The sequence below is a fragment of the Phyllostomus hastatus genome, unplaced genomic scaffold (genome assembly GCF_019186645.2).
Source record: "Phyllostomus hastatus isolate PE091 unplaced genomic scaffold, TTU_PhHast_1.1 phas_contig_226, whole genome shotgun sequence".
Classification (NCBI taxonomy): domain Eukaryota; kingdom Metazoa; phylum Chordata; class Mammalia; order Chiroptera; family Phyllostomidae; genus Phyllostomus; species Phyllostomus hastatus.
The window spans coordinates 60,804-84,368 of NW_025333763.1; the positions used below are offsets into that span (position 1 = coordinate 60,804).

At 38.0% G+C, this 23,565-nt stretch overlaps 1 protein-coding gene across 1 annotated transcript in view; it reads left to right on the forward strand.

Annotated features, from left to right (window-relative positions):
• LOC123817881 (complement factor H-like) overlaps nt 1–23,565 on the forward strand; it is a 75,861-nt gene that overhangs the window by 34,724 nt on the left and 17,572 nt on the right. Inside the window, exons 18-29 of the mRNA XM_045837665.1 lie at nt 1,651–1,833; nt 3,371–3,547; nt 5,606–5,782; nt 6,751–6,933; nt 7,285–7,464; nt 8,965–9,141; nt 16,472–16,648; nt 17,123–17,332; nt 18,685–18,858; nt 19,542–19,724; nt 20,661–20,834; nt 21,368–21,550. Coding sequence (XP_045693621.1) covers nt 1,651–1,833; nt 3,371–3,547; nt 5,606–5,782; nt 6,751–6,933; nt 7,285–7,464; nt 8,965–9,141; nt 16,472–16,648; nt 17,123–17,332; nt 18,685–18,858; nt 19,542–19,724; nt 20,661–20,834; nt 21,368–21,550 — 2,178 coding nt within the window. The remainder of the gene's footprint in view (nt 1–1,650; nt 1,834–3,370; nt 3,548–5,605; nt 5,783–6,750; nt 6,934–7,284; nt 7,465–8,964; nt 9,142–16,471; nt 16,649–17,122; nt 17,333–18,684; nt 18,859–19,541; nt 19,725–20,660; nt 20,835–21,367; nt 21,551–23,565) is intronic.

The window sequence follows — 23,565 nt, forward strand, 5'->3', positions numbered from 1 at the left end:
GCCCCAATGAAGCCACTGTGAGAACAGAGCCCACAGCATTCGCCTTCTCTCTCAGCAGTCAGAGCCAGGCGCTAGGTGCATGCACACAGCTCACAGGGTTGTTTTCACAGGGTTGGTTCAGTTTCTTCACTGTGCGGGGCTGGATCTCTCTTCGGTATTCCTACCGTGCATTTCTTCATTTTATTAAATTTCTTCCATAAGCCTACTTTTAATTCTGTACATTTTTCTGTAGTGTTTGTTTTCAATTTACGTCTGCCAACATTGTCATTTTTTCAAATATGTTTTTCTGTGTTCAGTGTGAATGGGAATGGCACATGTGGAAGCTAGTTATGATGACATGTGCACACATTATGAAGTGACAACCACGTCAAGGTCGTTAGCACGTCCATCCCCTCATTTAGGGACCTTGGTTCGGCATGAGGCGAGAACACGTGACTCTTCCTTCTCAGCGATAATTAGAACGTGTCCCGGGGATGGACACAATCTAGGAGTGCTCGGGCGTGCTGTAGCATTCCACATGCGGTGCACAGACACATCCTAATAATTTATTTTTTACATTTATTTTTTATCTTCATTTTCATTGGTGACCCTTTTACAGATGTCCCCATCCCTCTTTGCCCAATGCCACACAGCCCCAACTCCTTCCTGTAGCCATCAGTAATTTCTTATAAGGCAATCTGAATATACTAAGCCTTGCTTAGTTCCCAGACCTGGTTTTAATACCTTTTTAAAAAATCTGTTGCTCAGTTACTGTTGTCCCGCCTTGCTCAATGCCACCCCGCCCCCCAACTCCCACAGCCAACCCCCTCCTCTTCATTTTCCATGCCCATGAGTCCTCTTGTCCCCTGCCCTTCTTTTCCCTGTTATACCCCTCCCCCACCCCTCTGGTCACTGTCAGTTTCTTCTTTATTTCCATATTTCTGGTTCTATTTTCTCTTTTGTTTTCTGTGTTGATCAGCTTCCACTTATAGGTGAGATCATATGATGTTAGCCGTTCACTTCCTGGTTTATTTCACTTAGCATGATGCTCTCCAGTTCCATCCATGCTGTGTGCAAAGGGTGGGAGTTCCTTCTTTTCTCTGCTGCGTAATATTCCACTGTGTAAATGTACAACAGGTTTTTGATCCACTCATTGACTGATGGGCACTTAGGCTCTTTCTGTCATTTGGCTTTTGTAAATAACCCCGCTGTGAACATTATGTAACACAGGTTCTTTTGAATTGGTGATTCAGGATTCTTAGGGTATGGGCGCAGCAGAGGGATCACTTGATTGAAAGTCAGTTCCATCTTTAGTTCCTTGAGGAAACTCCACACTGTTTTCACAGTGACTGTACCAGTCTGCATTCCCACCAACAGTGCACTAGGGTTCCCTTTTCTCAGCAACCTTGCCAGCACTTGTTTGTTGATTTAATAATGAAGGCAATGTCTTCTCAATGGGAATGGTTATGTTGATATATATTTCGATATATATTTTTGGAGACTCATAGCTTATTTTCTCTGATACCAGACCTTGGATGATTAGGACTTTCCAGGTTTTCATTCACAACAGAAGCCCCATTTTTTGTTGTTTTTGCTGTATTTTGTTAGAACCCTAATGATCATGTGTATGGACCCTATGCTTACCTTTCCCTCATGCTCTCTTCCCTTTAGTCACATGTTTAAAGTCGGATATAGAAGTTGAGAATGGATTTTTTTCTGAATCTGAACTGACATACCCCTTATATAAAGAAACACAATACAAGTGCAAACAAGGTTACTTAACAGAAGATGGTCAGACATCAGGAAAGATCACGTGTCTGCAGCGTGGATGGTCCGCTCACCCCAGGTGCATTAGTAAGTCATTCATGATGTTGAGTTATTGCCCCGATGCCTGTGGCAGAAATGGTTACTTTACCTGATTTCCTTTCCTTGGGCTGGTGGAAGCTGAGGTGGTTCCACTTGAAAAGATAAATAAAAGGTTTTTGAGAAAGTTTGCATAAGTTTTGCCTTTTACAATGACCTACTAGAAGGTAGATATAGCCCATCTTTCAGTTCAGGGTTTTCTCATCATAAAACTTCCCGTGATTTCCAAACTGGTGAGAGCCCTTCTGTATGTTCTGGTGTCAACTCATTCATTTCTACATGAGGCCTTGGCCTGGGCCTGTTTTCAGGGGGTCAGACTTTTACATCTGGGTGTTCATTCCTAGACATAAAAGTTATGTTTTAAATTGCAACGTGTTCACAGTACATAATTGTAAAACAGTGTCACCTGTGTAATTTATATGTGCAATAGCAGAGCAGGCCCATTTCCAAATAAAATTTATATTTTTAAGAAAACATACATCAACATTGAATCAGTGGAGACTAAGAAGTGCTTGTTGCCTCCTCAATGTTTATGAGAATATTCTAAGAACACTTTTCTCATTTTATAGTATTTATCCCAAAGCCACATAATAGTATTTTTCATTCACATGAAGTGAATATGTAAAATATCCACTTTTATTATTTCATTTTTTTCAGTTTCTATACTTACAATGCGGACTAGCGAAAGAAAAAATGATGAAGGTTGCCTTTATATCACATTGATACTATATTAAATTGTGATTAATTATCCATTACAACACTCTGACTTGGAAAGAAAAATGTCTCTTATTATTTTTATTGTTATAGTTTTCTTTACTTTTTAAATCTTTAAATTAGCTGGCTGCATAATATGTTTAAAAATTTCAGGAAAACTATTGAAGTCTACATTAACATCTTTCTGGAAAGGAGTTAGTGAAAATGGAGACTATTTGTTCAACAATTTAATTTCCTATACAAGTTATCAGTGTGGAACTATTTCTCCATTCAGTCTTGATAAGTATAGAAGAATATCCAGCCATTAAGAGGATATTAGAAAAAAGTTCAATTAGCATGTGAGTTTTTAAAATTAGTAAGTTCTAAAGTAGATTTCTATAGAATGTTTAAAAATCACTGTCACTGTTGAAAATTAATCTTTTCATTGAACCAGTTAACTTCATTTCTGGCATTGATGGCCCAACTGCTACTGAGTTTGGCTCCTACCTCCATTCACCAAATGCTACTCTGCTTTGCCAGAACCAAAGTCCAGCAGGTCTGTTAGGGTCTAGTTTCCTGCTAGGGTGAAATAAATGTGTGAGTGTAATGGCATTGAGAAAAATGACCTTAAATTGTTCAGATGATTTAAGTGATGGTAAAACTACTTTGTAGAAACACCTGTTTTCATCCTGAGTAACAATATCAGGACAGTGACTTATCACTGGTATTCTGAGATTGCTCTTAGGTGATGCATTTCCTTGGGATGGGACTTACCCCTTTAGAGTGTCTGTTAAATGCTACTGGACATGAACTCTTCAATTCCATTGTGCATTAGAATCTTGTGATATGCCAGTGCTTGAGAATGCCAGAGCCAGAAGTGGCAGCACGTGGTTTAAGGTCAATGACAGGTTGGACTATGAGTGCCAGGATGGATATAGAAATGAAGATGGACGCACCACAGGCTTCATAGTGTGTGGTCACAGTGGTTGGTCTGGTACACCCTCCTGTCACGGTAAGTCACTTTTCAGGATTATCATAATAAAATTCATTTAAAATGTTTTATTTTTAACAAATTTGGATTATGTGGAATTACTTTTAATGCATACTGAATACAACTGAGTTGTCTCCTTCTGATTCAATGCAAATTGGGAGGACAGGGGTTTTGAAGTCTAAAGACAACAACCCATCCAACCCAGTGCACTGATGTGCCCTAGAGTGCAAGCACATCACAAATCTGTGATGAAAGTGTAATCTCCCTGTCACTCTTTTCTGGGATCAGAGGCAGATCTAGATTGTATGAACCCAGAAGCTTTGATAGCCTTGAGGGCCTTCTGTAAGGAAGAATGCCCAATCAGGAATATGTGCTTCCAAGGCCATCAGGCACGACAGAACAATGTGAAGGAATGGACCTAGAGGTGACAGAGACAGTGGTAGAAAGCACCAGGGTCAATATGGCTTTCTATTGAGAATTTGCAGTTACCCATGACTCTGAGGACACACTGGTCAGAATTCGCCAGCACGATGTAAGGCTTCCAAGGACAGAGCAAACAAATGGCAGCTTAGCATTCCTTTCAGAGGGCTTTCCTCGGCCACGTAGCAGGGACTGGCACACTGAGTAGCTGACACTGGAATTGATTTCAAATGTCCTGGAAAGTCTCCTGGTTGGAGAGGAGTTTCCAAGCAATGTTATCATAAACCATTAAGCCAAACAGTGCCAACAACAATCTTAACTACATGTACATTTCAGAGTTAAAAGTCCAGACCAACATATTGAAGTCTCAGTGCTAGGATTTAGAATTTTGACTTTTGAATGAATATAAATAAAAATCTGTAATTCAGGATATGCCTATTCATTCTCCTTCTTAAATCACATTTCTTAAGTCCTTCTATAAATATAACAGCTGGAAATAGCCAACAGCCAAAACTTATTTGTTGTTGTTTTCTTTTTTTTGCTCAAGGCAGCATTGTTTTACAATACGATGAGATAGAGAATTGATAGGAAATGAGCACAAAATATGGAAATGAGGACACACACTAATACAAGAATTGCTATGGAAAATATTGGAAAAACATTTTAGAAGTATCCCAGTTGTTCCCATTCAAGCATGATCTTCTCAATAAGCTACAAAGCTCACGTTAAAGCAAAAGCCAAAACAAAAGCAAATTATTGAGGTTTTTGTTACATCACTTTTGAAAATCTTTAAGTTATGTCTACCTTTATGATTATGTGTTAATACTCAACTTTTAATTCATAAGAATTCTCTTCTTGCTGTGATTGGAAATATTAAATTCCACTTATTAATTTTTATATTAATGAATGAGAGAGGAATCAAGCAAAATGTATTTTTATAACATTTAACAATGTAATAAATTTCACAATTTTAAAAAATTTTAAGGCATAATTTACACATTCTACGTTGAATCAGAATAACTAATAATTTATTAATGGCCAACATAAACTATACCTAAGTAAGAACAGATAGTTTTATAGTATATAAATATTCAGGACACCTAGAATACGTCTACCTCTGTGACCTTGGGAATGTTGTTTTATCTTCTTTTATGTTTCAGCTTGATTACATTTTGGGTTAATTTATTAATTAAGCAATTTCTAATGTTCCTCTAACTGAAAATATCAGAAATGCCTCTCTGAGTGTCCTGGTTTCCCATGTATACGAAACAAAAGTTCCACTTTTTATTTATGCATGCTCCAATTTAAAATTATAGCATTAATGGGGTTTTTGTGAGAGAATAGTTTTATTTTGATAATACAAAAACAAATATTAAATTTTATAAATGTCAATGATAAAATCAGATCCAATATGAGCAATTTCATCTCACAAATTTTCATAACACATGTATTCATATTCAGGGAGTCCCGTATGAATTTGAAGGAGGTGTAAATCTAATACATGAATGTTTTTCCAGGGAGAGGATTGGTTTGATGCCTCTCTGTATATGCAACACCCAGCAACTTATCTTTGCATGATATATAACATTTATTTGGCAATGAAAAATTGTATATGCTCATTAAGTTATTTTCATAATAATTATGAAATTGTTTTTATAGAAAAGGAATGCATTGTTCCTGATATAGATCAAACAATAGATGTTCAGCCCAAGAAAGAGAAATATTTCATTGGAGACGTGTTGAAATTCTCCTGCAGACAAAGACTGAAACTTGTTGGACCAGATTCAATTCAGTGTTACAACTTTGGGTGGTCACCAGATCCTCCAACATGTAAAGGTGAATGTTTATCTGACAACTGCTCCAACAAGAATTAGAATTTTGGTTTTCCCATTGTGTTTCCCTGTTAGCATTCTGTTGGTTTCCAGGGTGTCTCTAATCTATGGCATTAAGCCAGAGATTTACTTCAGAAAACCATGCATTGGTAGTACGTGTCTCAGAGCCCTTGTTTAAGAAGTTCACCTTCAGTGGTGCTTGGTGCTGGAGGCACTTCTTTTTAGTCCTGTTTTTGCATCTCATTCTGCCAGCATGGGCTTCACTTCAGGTTCCACTGAGTGTGTCTAAACAATATTTAAGCATTTTAGAGTCAATTCAATCATAGATATGACTTAAAACTAGCTCATCAAGTGCTTGGCTCCAATGATGGTATTTTTTTCAACAAGTCTTGGCCCTGACCAGGGAGCTCATTTGGTTAGTGCATCATTCCAATGCTGCAAGGCTGCAGGTGCAATCTCAGGTCAGGGCACATACAAGAAGCAACCAGTGAATGCATCAATGAATGGAACAACGAATCCACATTTCTATCTCTCCCCGCTCTCAATCCCTCCCTTGCTCTCTTTAAGCTAAATAAATAAAAAATATTTAAGATAAAAGTCTTGATAGATGTTTCTAAGGAATATGAACATCATTAAAAGTTACGCTAGTATATTTGTTACTTAGTTTGCATATATTTTTAGACTATCTAGAATACAGAACATGTTTCCTGGGCTTAAATGTACTTGCAGTTTGCTAAATTGGCATGAGTAACAGAACTGGGAGACCTGAACCTAGTGTATACACCACACTTTTTCCTTTCATGAAGACTGCTATAATAAATTAGATAATAATAAAAACTATACTTTCAGGGATCATTTCTATAAGTTGCTAATAATCTAGATAATAAGTAAGAAATTTAAGAAAAATTATACCGGATTTTAATTTGTCAAATAGACTATTTAACCAGTAACTATACTGCATTTCTACCGTAGAGGAAGTGAAACCATGTGGTCCACATCCTCAGCTCCCCAATGGGAAAGCTACAAACACCCCTAAAGAAGAACATGAACACGGTGAAGTTGTGGAGTACATCTGCAACCCCAGGTTTCTGTTGAAGGGTTCTCGGAAAACTCAGTGTGTTGATGGGGAGTGGACATCCTTGCCCCAGTGTATCGGTGTGTATAGAAATGTTAATACTTAGACTTAAGTCAATAGTATGCATTTGTATTCATAGAAACACATAATTTATTTTCACTTTTTGTTTATTTACAGGAGTTTTGTTGTTTGTTTATTTTTATTGTTGTTCAATTACAGTTGTCCCCATTTCCCCCATTCCTTTCCCCTGCCCTACCAACCCTTCTCATCCCACATTCAATCCTCCCCTCCCCATTGTCTTTGGCCATGGGTCCTGTATACATGTTCCTTGGCTTGACCCTTCCCTTCTTTTCCCCATTATCCCCCTCTCCCTCCCCTCTGGTTACTGGCAGTTTGTTCTTCATTAACATATGCTTGTGACATTTTCACAGAGGAGGACAGCACATGTGAAGTCATACCTCACATCGTTCACGGCACCATCGATTCCCAGGATCGTCCCTATCACCATGGAGAGTCTGTGCAGGTCACCTGCAGAGAAAGGTTCACAATGGTGGGGCCTAAATCAGTTACATGTTTGAAGGGAAAGTGGACCCAACCACCTGAGTGCATTGGTGAGCATGCCTTTCTAAAAGGGCCCTGTGAGACCGTTTAATATTTTTATTGTAAAGCCCTTGCCACCATATTTTTGAAATTTGGAGATATTCATGAAAGTGTCAGGTCATAAATTACAAAGAATCAAAAGATTTGTTGTCTATACTTCAATAGTGTCTGCAGGGGAAAAATAGAATCTAGTGATACAATTTTATGAATCTGTTCTGATGTTAACATTATTTATAAGTATGAAGCTAAATTTTACTTGTACATAGATGTATGATTAAAATTTCCTCCTTCAATGTTTATTTTGTACCTCCTGTTAGTCTTAACTTTTCATTCTCCTCAGGATGCTTATTCTTCCCTAATAAAGAAATTACTTCAGACACCAGTCACACACCAGTCACACACCAGTCACCATAGGACATAGGAGAAGAACCACATACATCCTTTCAACTACAAATCTTCCTTCAGTTACCATCCCTTGAAGAGGAATATTGTTCTTTTCTTTCTCAGCACTCTGGACAAGTCCTGGGAAAGTAATACTAATTCTCAAGAATCTAGTGTGTGTTAAATTAGTCCCTTTATTTGTTTTTCAGGGTTGCATTACAAAATCCTTACTCTTTTTTGGCCAATTACTTGAATTTTCTTTCTTCTGATCTTCCTCACTTGACATCATTACCAATTATTAACAAATACTACCCGAGACCTACACTGACATCAAGTTCAAAACAGAATTTGCCATATGTATGAAATTTTTGAAATACATAGTTGTATAAAAACTTTATTAATCTATAGATAGCATACTAAAGCCAGCAAAAAAATGGATTATTCTACCATGATAATATTGGATTATATAACACTGGATTATAGGATGATCTGGTGTATAAAAGAGCTTCTCAAAGATTCTAAAGCATGTATGCAAAATAGGTTATGACTTAACCACCTAACTTGTTATTCTTAATTTTGGTGATCATGCACAAGATGTGCCTCAATATTCACATTCTATACTCCATAACTTAGATCAACTTTTCTTGTTATTTTATCTTAACTTTATTGAAACAATATAATGAAACTACCAACTTTATATATCCTATTTGCACAGATCTTTGTTTTTTTAATTCTTTACATTGTGGATTAAAAATAATGCAGACAATTTTGAGATCAAGAAAAGAATGGATGTGAACATTTGCACACATTTCAAATGGGACCAAATTTAGTCATGTGATGACTCTTCTCTATGCAGATAAAGCAAAAACTGAACCTCTATGTTCTTGCAATTCCCAAAGTGCCAAATGCCTTAACGATGGTTATTCTCTCTGAAATATCAGCACTGGACATGGGACTATGTTCCTACATAACAGCCTACCTCATGCAACATGATCAGGAATAACTGTGCTGGTGGAATTTATAGACCTAAATTCCCATTTCATTGTACTCTGGTCTCTATAGCTATTTTTTGTATTAGTTGCTTAGATTCTCATGATTAGTATTTTCAAGGTACTGTCTTCATTTTACAGAAACAGGTAACATTAAGACATGTAAATTACGAAGGTCACTTGAATATAAGACAGCCGGGTCATATAAGGTTGACTATGACCATAATGAGCAAGTGAATTACATATGCCGAAGAAGGTCAGAACAGAAACACTCAGTCTGTGTCAATGGAAGATGGGATCCCGAAGTGAACTGTGGAGGTGAGTTCTTGATTATAACATTTTCAAATGTCATCCATTTCTTCCTACCTTGTAAAAGGAGCCTCGTTGTGTCTTAAAACTTTTTATTAACTATTTATTACAAATAATCCCCAGATGGGAGGTGATTTAGAAAATAACCAGAGCACTGTTTCAAAATACTAATTGTATCATGTGCATTCTACAGCTACCTGACAAACCACTCATGAACTGGTGACTTCAACTTTGGGAAGTAGGTCTGCTCATTGCTGTTGGAATACCATTCCTACTAATTTTTTGTGTTACTACAGTGCTTATGCTTATACCTCTAACTCATGTAGCTATCTTAGTATCTAGGGATGTATACACCCTTCTATGAATGTATTCATCTATCTCTGTAGGTATTTACCCACTGAGGCATCTATAGTTTTGTTTATCCATATCTGTCTTAGAAACAGTCTTATTGCCACCACCAATTCCAACAGTACAGGGCTCATTCCCATTCCCAGCTTTCCACATCTGTGTTGCTCTTCTCCAGCTGTAGGGCACCTGGACTCACTTTCCTCAGTGCTTTTACCAATTTCCTCAGCCCTATAATACAGAGAAAGCAGTTTCATACCAATACAAAACTCCTACTTATTTTCAGATCTTCTTTTTTATTTTTTAAGGTTTTATTTACTTATTTTTAGAGAGAGGGGAAGGAATAGAGAAACAGAGGAACAGAAACATCAATATGTGGTTGCCTGTTCCATGCCCCCCACCAGGGACCTGCCTGCAACCTAGCATGTGCCCTGATTGGACATCAAACCAGTGACCTTTTGGTTTGCAGGCCAGCACTCAGTCCACTGAGCCACACCAGCCAGGACATATTTTCAGATCTTCTTAATGGAAAGAAGGAGTAATTATAGTCTGTGAAATGCAAGTGTTCATCTGTTTTCTTCTAAGAAGCTTTATACAGTTTTCACATTTATATTTAAGAATATTCTCCATGTTAAATTAAGCTTGAGTGTGCTGTAAAATAAGGGTTGATCTTTTTTGCAGATGGACATTTAATTGTTCTAGCATTATGAGGGGGAAAGCCTTTGAAATAAAAATCAATTGTCTGTGGAAGTGACAGTTCATTTTTCAACCCTCTGTTTTAGTCTGTTTATCCACTTTTCTATTCTTAGCCCCACCACTTTGCCTTGATGAGTACTACTGTACACTAAGTCTTGGATTCTGCTGTGTTTTCACCAATTATGCTCTTCATCTTTCAGATTGTTTTAATTATTCTGGTCTTTTCATTAACAGAAATTTCAGGAAAAACTGTTTGGCTTATGTAATGCATCTATGGGTGAAAGCAAACGGACAGCTTCTCTAGTGAAAGATAAATTAGGGAGAGCCGGCATCTTCGCTACACTGAGTGTTCAATCCATAAACTTGGTATATCTCATCAGTCTTTTATTTTGGCTTCTATTTTCTCAGCAATGATTTGGGTAGAAGATGTAGAGATTTTGAAATGTATTTATATTTCATATTTTTGACATTTCAAATGGTATTTTTCATGTTTGCATTTTCCAATTTTTGCTCTAAGTCTAAGGAAATGTATTTTATTTTTGGAAATTGATTTTATACTCTGAAACTACACAGAATGACATTATTCATTTTATGCATTCTTTTGTAGATCAAGTACAAATATCATTCAAATATACAGTTAGATTTCTACTGGTCCCTTTTTATTTTGCTATTTAGTTTGTCTTCTTTATTGTACTAGCTCAGACCTTCAGAACGGGGTTGAGAGGAAGTAAAGAGAACAGACATCTTTATCTTATTTTTGACCTCTGGGAGACAGTATTTCATTTCTTACTACAACTACAATGTTAGCTTAGAATTTTTGTAGATTCCTTTTATCAGTTTAACTGAATTTCCTTCTGCTCCCACTTTGCTCAGTAAGGAATTTTATCATCCAGTACTGTTGAGCATTTTTCATTGCTTTTTATGCTTTTTGATGGGATAATCTGACATTCTTAATTTTTCTTTTCTTTTTTTTAATTACGTTATTGTTGTTCAGCTACAGTTGTCTGCATTTCACCCCCCCCACACTGCCTCCCCAGCCATCCCCACCTCCCTCCCCTGCTTCCACCCCTCCCCTTAGTTTTGTCCAGGTGTCCTTTGTAGGTTTTCCTGAAAACCCTTCCCCTTCTACTCCATTATCCTTTTACACCTCCCCTCTGGTTACTGTCAGATTGTTCTTATTTGAGTATCTCTGCTTATATTTTCCTTGCTTGTTTGGTTGGTTGATTAGGTTCCACTTATAGGTGAGATCATATAGTATTTGTTCCTCACAGCCTGGCTGATTTCACTTAGCATGATGCTCTCCAGATCCACCCATGCTGTTGCAAAGGGTAGGAGCTCCTTCTTTCTTTCTGCTGCACAGAACTCCATTGTGTAAATGTACCAGAGTTTTTTGATCCATTCATTTACTGATAGGCACTTGCTTCCAGCACTTGGCTATTGTATAAGTGGTGCTTCTATGAACATCGGGGTGCATAGGATCTTTTGGATTGGTGTTTCAGGGTTCTTAGGATTAATCCCAGCAGTGGAATTGCGAGGTCAAAAAGGCAGCCCCATTTGTAGTTTTCTGAGGAAATTCCATACTGTTTTCCACAGTGGCTGCACCAGTCTGCATTCCCACCAACAGTGCATTAGGGTTCTCTTTTGTCTATGTCCTCTGCAGCAGTTGTTGTTTATTGATTTGTTTATGATGGCCATTCTGACTGTTGTGAGGAGATACCTCATTGTGGTTTTAATTTGCAACTCTGATGGCTAGTGATGCTGAACATCTTTTCATATGTCTCTGGGCTCTCTGTATGTGCTCTTTGGAGAAATGTCTGTTCAAATCTTTTGCCCATTTTTTATTGGATTGTTTGTCTTCATGGAGTGGAGTCATGTGAGTTCTTTATATATTTTGGAGATGAAACACTTTTCCTAGGTATCATTGGCAAATAGGTTTTCACATGTAGTTGGTTCTCTTTTCATTTTAATGCTTTAGCCATGCAGATGCTTTTTAATTTGAGGAGGTCCCATTTGTTTATTATTTCCTTTATGTCCCTTGCTCTAGGGAACATAAGGGTGAAAATATTGCTGTGTGGAATATCTGAGGTTTTCCTGGCTATCTTTTCCCCTAGGACTTTTATGGTGTCATGACTTATATTTAAGTTTTTTATACACCTTGAATTTATTTTTCTGTATGGTATAAGCTGGTGATCAAGTCCAATTTTTTGCATATAGCTGTCCAAATCTCCCAATGCCATTTGTAGAAGAGGCTATTTTTACTCCATTTTATGCTTCTGCCCCTTTTGTCAAATATTAATTGACCATAGAGACATTGGTTTATTTCTGGGCTCTCTCTTCTGTTCCATTGGTCTATGTGTCTGTTCTTGTGCCAGTAAGAGGCTGTTTTGATTACAGTGGCCTTGTAATACAGTTTGATATCAGGTATTATGATCCCTCCTACTTTGTTCTTCTTTATCAAAATTGCTGCAGCTATTCAAGGTCATTTATGGTTTTATATAAATTTTTGAAACATTTGTTCTATATCTGTGAAATATGTCACTGGTACTTTAATAAGGATTGCATTGAATCTATGTATTGCTTTGGGTACTATGGACATTTTGATGATGTTAATTCTTCCAATCCATGAGCATGGTACATGCTTCCATTTGTTTGTGTCTTCCTTATTTTCTTTCTTGAGTGTTGTGTGGTTTTATGAGTACAGGTCTTTTACATCCTTGGTTAGGTTTATTCCTAGGTACTTTATTTTTCTTGTTGCTCTATCAAATGGGATTTTTTCCTGATTTCTGTTTCTGATAGTTCACTATTAGTGTACAAATATGCCTTTGATTTCTGCATATTGACTATGTCTCACTGTTGTGCCAAATTCACTAATTAGGTCAGTTTTTTTGGTGGAGTCTACAGGATTTCCTATACACTATCATGTCATCTGCAAACAATGACACTTTTGCTTCCTCCTTTCCAATTTGGATGCCTCATTTCTTTTCCTTGCCTCATTGCTGTGGCTAGGACTTCCAGTACTGTGTTGAATAGAAGTGATGAAAGCAGATGTCCTTGTCTTGTTTCTGATTTTAGTGGGAAAGCTTTCAGTTTTTGCCCACTGAGAATGTTCTTGACTGTAGGTCTCTTTTATATGGCCTTGTTTATGTTGAGGAATGCTCCCTCTATTCCACTTTGCTGAGTGTTTTTATCATAAATGGATGTTGTACATTGTCAAATGCTTTTTCCACATCAATTGATATAATCAAGTGATTATATCATGTGATCATGTGATTTTTGTCTTTCCTTTTATTTATGTGATATATTACATTGATTGATTTGCAAATATTGAACCATCCCTGCATCCTTGGGATGAATCCCACTTGATCACAGTGTATGATATTTTTAATGTACTGCTGGATGTGGTTTGCCCATATTCTCTCGAGAACTTTAGTGTCTATGTTCATCAACAATATTGTCCTGAAGTTTTCTTTCTTTGTTATGTCTTTATCTGGTTTTGGGATTAAGGTGATACAAGCTTTATAAAATAGTTTGGAGTCTTCCATATTCTTGGATCTTTTGGAATAGTCTGTGAAGGATAGGGGTTAGCTTTTCCTTAAATGCTTTGTAGAATTCTCCTGTGAAACCATCTGGTCCAGGGCTTTTGAGTGTCGGGAGTTTATTACTGCTTCAATTTCATCAGTTATTATTGGTCTATTCAAGCTTTCTGCTTCTCTATTCACTTCTAGAAGATTATATATTTCTAGAAATGTGTTTATTTCACCTAGATTTTCAAATTTCTTAGCATATAGTTCTTCCTAGTAATTTCTTACAATCTGTTGTATTTCTGTGGTATCAGTTGTAATCTCTCCTCTTTCATTTCTGTTTATTTGGGTGTTCTCTCTTTTTTTTTCTTGATGCTTAAAGATTTCAAGCCGGCTTAAAGGCTTGTCAATTTTCTTTATCTTTTCAAAGAACCAGATCCTGGATTTATTGATCCTTAGAATTGTGCTGTTAGCCTCTATGTCATTTAATTCTGCTCTGATCTTGGTCTTTTCCTTCCTTCTACTTGCTCTGGGATGTCTTTGCTGTTGTTTCTTGAGTTCTTGCAAGTGTAGGATTAGGTTTTTTATTTGAAATATTTCTTTCTTTTTTAGGTAGGCCCATATCGCCATGACCTTCCTTCTCAGGACTGCTCTTGCTGTGCCCCATAAGTTTTGGATTGTTATGAGTTCATTTTCATTTTCATTTGTTTCCAGAAAGTTTTTGATTTCTTCCTTAATCTCGTTCTTGACCCATTCATTGTTTAATAGCATGCTATTCAATCTCCATGAGTTTGGGTGTTTTTGAGTTTTTTTCTTGAGGGTGGTTTCCAGTCAGTCCCTTGTGGTCAGAGAAAATGCTTGATGCTATTTCCATTTTCTTGAATTGGTGAGGCTTCTTTTGTGTCCTATCATGTAGTCTATCTTTGAAAATGTTCCATGTGCATTTGAAAAGAATGTGTATTTTGCTTCTTTGTGAAGAAAACCTATATACATATCAGTTAAGGCCTTTTGATCTAGGACATTGCTCAATGCTAAAACATCTTTGTTGATATTTTGTTTGGAAAATCTATCCAATTTTGACAGTGGAGTGTTAAAATCCCCTACTATAAGTGTGTTGCGGTCAATATCTTTCTTGCAGTCCTCCAAGATTTTCCTTATATATTTGATGTCCCTATATTGGGAATTTTTCTTCTTTTTTACTGTTATTCAAGTATAGTTGTCTCCATTTTCCTCTTACCATACCATTGAACTACATGTAAAAATGTCTCATTCCTGGAGTTAATTCTACTTGGTGGTGATATGTTATTTTTCTTTACTTTCATGTACTTGATTTGCTGATATATTTTTAAGAAATTTGGTATGTATGTTCGCAGAGCGTATTAGATTACCATTGTTTTCTTGGAACGTCTCTGCCAGGTGTTGTTATCAAGGTTGCTGTGGCCTCAGAAACCCATTAGAGAATTGTTCTTTGCTCCTTTGTTTTCTGAAAGTACATGTATAATGTTATAATGCATAAAGTTATTATAGTTTTTCCTTTAAGTGATTGATAGAATTCACCTGTGAAATCATCTGATATATAGTTTAGTTTCTTTTTTCTTTTAAAAATTGTTTGCTGATTAACTTAATTTCCTTAACAGAGAGTGAACTATTTAAACCTCTTATATTGGTCTTTAACCAATTTGGGCAAGCTAGGAAATAGAACCTGCAGGAAAGTTTTAAACTTTTAAACAATACATAAATCACTAGTTAACCTATCTAATTCATGTCTCAGCCAAGACTCTGTATCAAATTCATTGATCTTTAACTGAAGGCAGTTCTTCCCTATGTGACATGGTGTCTGTGGTGTTGTGGATGTGACAAACAAAATCACAAGAACTGCAGAAGTCCTATAAAGAAAAAAGACAGCATGGCCACTCTGAGTGAGAGAGTGCCCCAACCCTTGCCTGGACAGGCTTTCATTGCTTTCTGGGAGCATTACATCAAGGAAGGTCTTCATTCATTATGCTCAGGTTTGTTTGAAGTGATTACTTCTTACAGATAACAAAGAAAAGAATGTGGTAAATGCAAGAGAACAATAAAAGTGATTGATCTGGCTACATTCCATGGTTGGAACAGCTTAGCACACACTTTAGTGAGTTACTTCAAAGATATATACTAAACCTCTGATGTTTTAACTCAGGGTGAGGGAGTCTTAGCAAAAGCAAGCCTCAAAGCAGCCTAGAAATAATGCAGGCCTGGTCCCCCATGGGAAGGCTGATCTGTGGGACTGGCTCCTGTGTGCCTCCTGGCACCTGCTGGTTTTCCAAACCAGGGCTGAGCTACATTCGCCATTGCCACGTGGACCAGTTCCCTATAGCTATGGCTGTTCAGCATCTATTGGCACAACATCTTCTGAGGGTTTTCCTTGGCTCCCAATACATTTAATCAGGGATATCTGTAAAAAAGATTTTAATATCAATCTTGATTTTATGGACTTTTATTGAATAAATAATTCAGGTAGGATGTTCTACTGGTTAGAAGTCATTAAAATAGGTCATCCTAAATTATCCAAAGAATAATAGAAAGACTCTAGAAAGAAGGCCATGAGAATATAAACCCAATGTGGTATGTTACAGTGGTAAACAAGAAGAACAGTGTAACAAATTTAAATGTAGAACATGGCATTATAATTTGATCTTTTCAGATGCATTATTACTGACAGTTTTATTTACTTAATTATCCTTTTAATATTTGTAACTTGTGATTTTCCTTAAGAAGTCTAATTTTAATATTTTTAGAAATACCAAGATGTGCACCCCCACCTCAGATTCCCAAATCTCAAAATATGATGACCACAGTGAATTATCAGGAAGGAGAAACAATCTCTATTCTCTGTCAAGACAATTCTCTGATTGTGGAAGCAAGAGACCTCGTGTGCCAGGGTGGAATCTGGAAGTCAGTCCCACGCTGCATTGGTCAGTAGTGTGTCACTTGCATGACACCTGTCTCTCTTACAAGGGTTAGACTGCCTTGTGCTTTGTGGAAAGGGACAGATGAATCCCTTTCTCCATATGGGTTCCACTTCACCTTGCAACCCTACATCACAATCTCAGTACCAGAACCAATCAGCATTGTTCCCCTTGTGTTGTGAAGTGAGCACAGAGGGAAGCTTTGGGTTACTGCGGAAACCCCAGACGCAATTGTTCTCCATGCGTGTTTCACTCCTGGGGCTGAGCAGGAAGGGAATGAAGGGGCCTAGGGAATGAGGGGATGGTAGCACTGATTTTATGGAGACACATATCTTTGCAAGTTTCAAGTATTGTTTAGTTATTAAATAATTTCAGTAGTTCAAAAATTGTTATTTTAAAATCCCAAACGTGTTTAATTTTATTTTTCCTTGTAAATATGATCTCTGTGCCTGACCCTTTCACCTCTGCTCTGGATTGTAGAGAAAACACCGTGTCCTCAGCCACCTTATATAGAACATGGATCTGTAAATTCCTCCCGATCAGAAGAAGAAAGAGAAGAAACAGTGGAGCCCAAGCTCTATCCACATGGCACTAAATTACATTATGTTTGTGAAGACGGTTTCAAGATAACTGGGCATCATGAGATAACATGCCACCTGGGGAGATGGAGTTCCCCACCTCAGTGTGTAGGTGAGGACAGCGTGCAAACTAAAATCCTATTTTTGGTACAATTGATTAAAATGAGCAATCATCATCAAAGGCATGAGAGATAGTTCTTTAGATTTATAAGTATACAAACCCTTTTATGTTTTTATATACCATTTATGTATTAACATATTTTACCAAACAAGTTTTCTATAAACCAAGAAATCCTATTTTTTGTTAATGTTATGGGTTTATTCTGAAATCGCTTTAAATTTTTGTTCTTTCTGTTTATTTTTGTTGTTGACACTATTACCAAGGTCCCTATTTCTACCTCTTTGTGCCCTTCCACCCAGCCTCCACCCCCTGCCTTATCTCCGGCCATCACCACATTGTCTTCTGTGTCCATGGGCTATGCATACATGTCCTTTTGCAATGTCTTCTCCTTTGTTCACCCAGCCCCCCTCTCCCTCATGCCCTCTGACAGCTGTCAGTCTGTCCCATGCATCCACACCTCTGTTCTATTTTGTTCACCAGTTTCTTCTGTTCACTAATTCCACATGTAAGCGAGATCATACTGTATGTCTTTCTCTGACTGGCTTCTTTCACTCAGCATGGTGTTCTCCGGGTCCATCCATGCTGTCGCAAAAGGTAAGATTTCCTTCTTTTTCACAGGCCACATAGCAGCCACTGTGGAAAACAGTATGGAGGCACCTCAAAAATTAAAAATAGGACTGCCTTCACACCCAGAGACCCCACTCCTGGGACTGCACCCTAAGAGTCCTGAAACACCAGTTAGAAAGGTTATATGCACCCTCATGTTCATAGCAGCGTTGTTTCCAACCTCCAGGACCTAGAAACAGTCCAAGGGCCGATCAGTCCCTAAGTGGATAAAAGATTGTGGTACATGTAATCACTTTTAATTATGGCATTTTCCCCACCAAAACTAGATGTGTAGTGAAATTAAACCTAACTATTCATGTAGGTACAGCTATTTGTATTTTCTAAATATTTGTATACATTGTAGTGAATGCTTTGCTGCCAGGCTTTTAAAATTTCACATTTTTCCTACAATGTCCTTTCTGATCTCTTACAATAGATGACAATTTTCTTAACATTATTCTCAATGTGTTTCTTTTTATTACTCGTGACTGGTTAGGGAAGCATTGACAGTCCCATTCCTAAATATATGGGGATTTTTCTTTTCAAGTTTTTGGTCAAGTTGATGGCTGGATGCACCCTACAATGGTGGATTTAGGAAACATTTATGCACCTTTTCTGTGATGTATTATTATTAGCACCTGTGTGATCAAATAAAAGTACCAACTGTGGCAACCAGTACATGAAATTAATTCCAGAGTTAGTGAAATGTTCAGTCATTGTTAACTTTTTTCCTTCAGGACTTCCTTGTGGACCACCACCTTCAATTTCCAATGGGGCTGCACTGAACAGGAAAAGGAGATATGAGTATGGAGAAGAATTTATGTACCACTGTGCCCGAGGATTTTCACTTCATGGGCCTGCATCTGTGATATGTTCAGGAGGAAAATGGAGCCCTCCCCCAGAATGCATAAGTATGGTGTATTTAATTTTATTCTCAGGCTGATCAATATCTGTAACTAGAGCATGAACGATATAAATTTAAATCCGCAGTCATTTTAGAATATAACAAGGTATCTCCAAAAAGTTCTGGATTCTGGTGGACAATTAATAGCCCTAATCACATGACCAGATTAGCAACAGGAGCCTGATTGGTTTACTTTGGGGTCCCCCTGCCCCTCTGACCCTTGCTCTATGTGCATGCTCAGACATGTCGCCTCTGTGTGGTGCAGCTGGCCCCTGCTCACCAGTCTCATCGTGACTCAGCTCTTGTCACTTTACCAGTTACCTACTTAGAGACATTTGTGTCATTTTCCAATGTTTCATGTAGTTCTAGGAAGTGGACTTGGACAGAAAGGCTAGAAATATATATATATAACACAGATGGCCTCTGTGGACAAAAAAGAATCTGAATGTAAGAAGTGTGGTCCTGATCTCATCAGGCTTTCTGAACCATCAGTACCACATTACAGTTCTGATAAATGTAAAATCATTCAATGTGATCAAGTCAAGACCACTAATGTATTTTCAAGTTATAAGAAAAATGTTATACAGTATACATTGGTTTGGTATGTACCTATTATTCTAGAGTAAAGTTATTGGCCAATATCTATTTTTAAAGATTTACTGAACAAGTATTTTGTTTTTTTCCTTTCAGAAACAACTTGTCCTTCCCCACCCAGCTTTGATAATGCTGAACCTATAAATGTAAACAAGAACAGGAAAGTGTATCAGTCAGGAGATGAAGTAGCTTACAGATGTCGACAGCCCTACCAAATAGATGGATCCAATGTTGTTCGCTGTATGACTGGCAGATGGATAGGGACGCCCACATGCAGAGGTGTTTTGATAAACATTGATTTTAATTTCCTGAAGTGTCTTAAATAGTACAATATAGCATTGCTTCTTGCATGATGAAGAGATGAACACAGGCTCTGTCTTAGGCCAGATTGGGGGAGGTGGGGGTTGGTGCCTTCACACAGAGGAATGGAAGGGGTGGTGAGGGTTGACCTGAGAGCCTGTTGTTTTTACTGGGTGGTCCCTGAAACAGCAGCATCAGCACCTTCTAGGAAACTGGAGGAAATGCAAATGCCAATTCACAGGCTCACTCAGAGCAGCATCCAAAACTCCAGGTGGTGACCTGAAACTCTTTCATGGGAATTCCCAGCAGCTTCCACTTCAGTCTACTACTACTTTACCTCCAGCTGAAGCTCCTTGCTCATCTTAGCATCCATAAGAATCTGCCCCCCTCAGATGACTAGAGTACTTTCATTAAATTGTAAATTCATTTTTCTCATATTTTCCTCAGCCTCTGTTTGGATCTTTTGTGAGATCACCCTCTTCCTTTAACTATGTGGTATTCTGCAAAACATTTAATTATTGATTTACTCCTTAAGGAAATGACTACTATACTTATTAGCCCAAGAGTCTAAAATCACAATGAATAGATGTGATGATTTCAACACATTTGAAGCCAAATAATCTGTTATTCTGACTTTTTATGGTTTATCAATTCATCTTCAATTTGTACAACTTTTATTTTTTTTACTAAACTCAGAGGGAAATATCTGAAAAGCCACCATTTACATTGGCTATAAATATCTATTGAACTTTGAGGGGATGGGAAAGAAATTTAAGAGGCAGAAGCTTAACTTAATCTGTCTTCATGACAGATTAATATGGATTTAAGTCCTCCAGAAATAGAAGGGAATCCCATTGGTTGATGTGAGTTATAAACATTCATTGCATTAGGCACACATTTTTCCTTCTCATTCAGATAACTCCTGTGGGAATCCTCCCATAGTCAAATATGCCACTATACAAAACAGGATGACTCGGTATCAGTCTGGTGACAGAGTACGTTACGAATGCATGAAATCGTTGGACCTATTTGGGGATGTAGAGGTGACCTGTCTGAATGGGAAATGGACAGACCCACCTCAGTGCAAAGGTAGAGTATCTTGTTCTCCCCTCACCCCCATTGTAGAGGATATATTAGGGACAAACTGTATTGGTATGAATACATAATGAAGTGATTCCTATGGATGAAATAACTTCATGCAAATAAAATAGTAATGCTTAAAGTCCCATTCTGTTTATGGACTGAGTAAGTAGTATGGTGTATTTATTCTAGGACATATTTGGCCGCATTAGAAGAAGAGATGTTCTGTGTCATGGATTCCAGAATGAGGTTGAGAGTGGGACCTCTTCAGTGGGGCCTTTCAGCCCAGCTGACCCTCCGGCTTCTCAACCACTGTCCATGGAGGGAGGTCAAGGCTGTCCCTATGTCCTCTCTGCTTACCCATCTGTATGCTGGCTTCCGTACACCCTAGGTTTAAGGCTCTTGGTCAGGCGTCCTTCATTTGGTTATTCACCTTGCTTACTCTCTTATTTAGCTGTAAATCCAGTGTGGCGCCTTGAAGAGGTGAGGATAGCCCCCACCTACTCCAGAGCCAACTTAAACCAGAGACTGTCCTTTTGTAGAGTCCAGAGGAACATGTGGGCCCCCTCCAACCATCGACAATGGGGACATCACCACATTCCCATCAGCCGTCTATGCTCCAGGAGCCTTGGTGGAGTACAAATGCCAGGCCTACTATAAACTTCAGGGAAACAGGTTAATAACATGTCGTGACGGAGAGTGGTCAGAACCACCCAAATGTTTAGGTAAGTGTGTTGTCGTTCCCATGGGTCCTGGGAAATGTGTCTAAGGAGTGTGATATTCTCCTCTTTATAACAGAACTTTCATGGGTTACCATTATTCTGATGAATCTTGACTCCCTCATAGTGATGTGTGAGCAAACAACATATGACAAATTCTTCAGCAGGGGGAGGGGGAGCAACAAAGATTCTCTTATGAAAACTCTACACGTGATAACTGGTATTATGAACTTTGATTTAACCTTTAGTTATCCCACAGAGCACCTCATGTTTACATCATGAATTGTTTGAAATGACTTACATCTACAGGATGGCTTTTCAATGAGTTATATTGAAAAAGGTTTTGAGAATGAGTTCCTGGATCAGTGTAGAAGATTCTACATGACAGTGTAAACTTCTCTACTGAGAATTTGTATACCACTTAATGTTTTACATTTCTTGTTTTTACCTTTAGAGTCATGTGTAATATTAGAAGAAATGATGGAAAAGCATAACATACAGTTGAAATGGACACAGGGCAGGAAAATTTATTCAGAATCAGATGATAGTATTGAGTTCACCTGCCGACGTGGGTATCGTGCAAAGTCACCACCTTCCGCATTCCGGGTAACGTGTCGGGCAGGAAAACTGACGTATCCCACTTGTGAATGAAATGATGGTTATATTGCAGTCTGAAAATTGAAATACATGTATTCATTTAGAGCATTTTATATTAATCCAATTCTGTATTTTTTCAAGTATATTTTATCTCGTTTTTCTTCATACTCAGAATTTATGTTGATATCATTATAATGTGAAAGACCAATGAGTTGCTCTGAAAGGAATCTCATTAAAATGTGGCAAACCACCATGCTGTGTGTTCTGTTCATCAAACATCTGTGGCCAGAAATCAGAAGCAATCCCTTCATGGACTGCTTGCACCCAACCACTCCCCTCACTTTCCCAACACTTTGTCTGGAACTTCTGAGGCTGTTTGAAACTCTTGTTGCAGAGGAAATGGGAAAAAATGCTTGTCTCCATCTTCAAAATGTAATCACTTCACAAACACGTAAAAACCAACCTATGTCACACCTGTGTTGGTGAGAAGACGTCAGCGGTATTACCTTTCCAAGGAAACACTCAGCAGAGATGGTGACAGGTGTGATCACCTGCAGCCTCCCCCCCCAGGGCATGCAAGCGCTCAGACATGTCACACGAAGCAGATGGGGTCCAATTCAGGGTATGACTGCGGGCAGTGGCACACGCCCTGATGAAAACACAGCATCAGTATAAACACACTCGCACAATCTCAGGACATGCTGTGAACCATGACTACGTGTTTACAGAGCAGAGACCGGCAGGCCGTGCAGTGACACACTTACCACAATTCTATTGGATGTAGAGATAATGGGGGTAGGAGTTGGGGTTCAGTCCCATATTCCCCCAGTCTTCTGTATTGAACATGTATCATCTTCGAACAATGAAATGTGTTCATTTAAAGTAAATACACACAAAAAGTAAGACGACACATGTTGAGAACCAGACACAGCTCTGCATGAAGAGGAGGGCTTAAATATCATCTTCATGATTTTGCTGCTTTATAGAGATTTGGACACTTTCAAACACCAGAGCCTGAAATATAATTCTTATGTTTGTACATTTCAAACACATCACTAACTAAATTCACTTGAATATAAACATGATTCATTTCTACAAAAACATTAATACTGTAAGATGACAGTGAGGATGTAGGTCTCACATTTCACAACAGCATGGATGGACCTGGAGAGTACTGTGTGAACTGAAATAAGCCGTTCTGAGGAAGACAAGCTGCATGAGATTTCAGATATGTGTGGAATCTAATGAACAAAGTAAACAAACAATCAAAACGGAGACAGACTCACAGATACAGAAGCAGACTGACAGCTGTCAGAGGGGAGAATTGGGGGGACTGAGTGAGAACGGTGAAGGCATTAATTAAAAAGTAAAATGAAATAAAAACCCATAGACACAGACAACAGTAAGGTGATGACTGGAGGGAA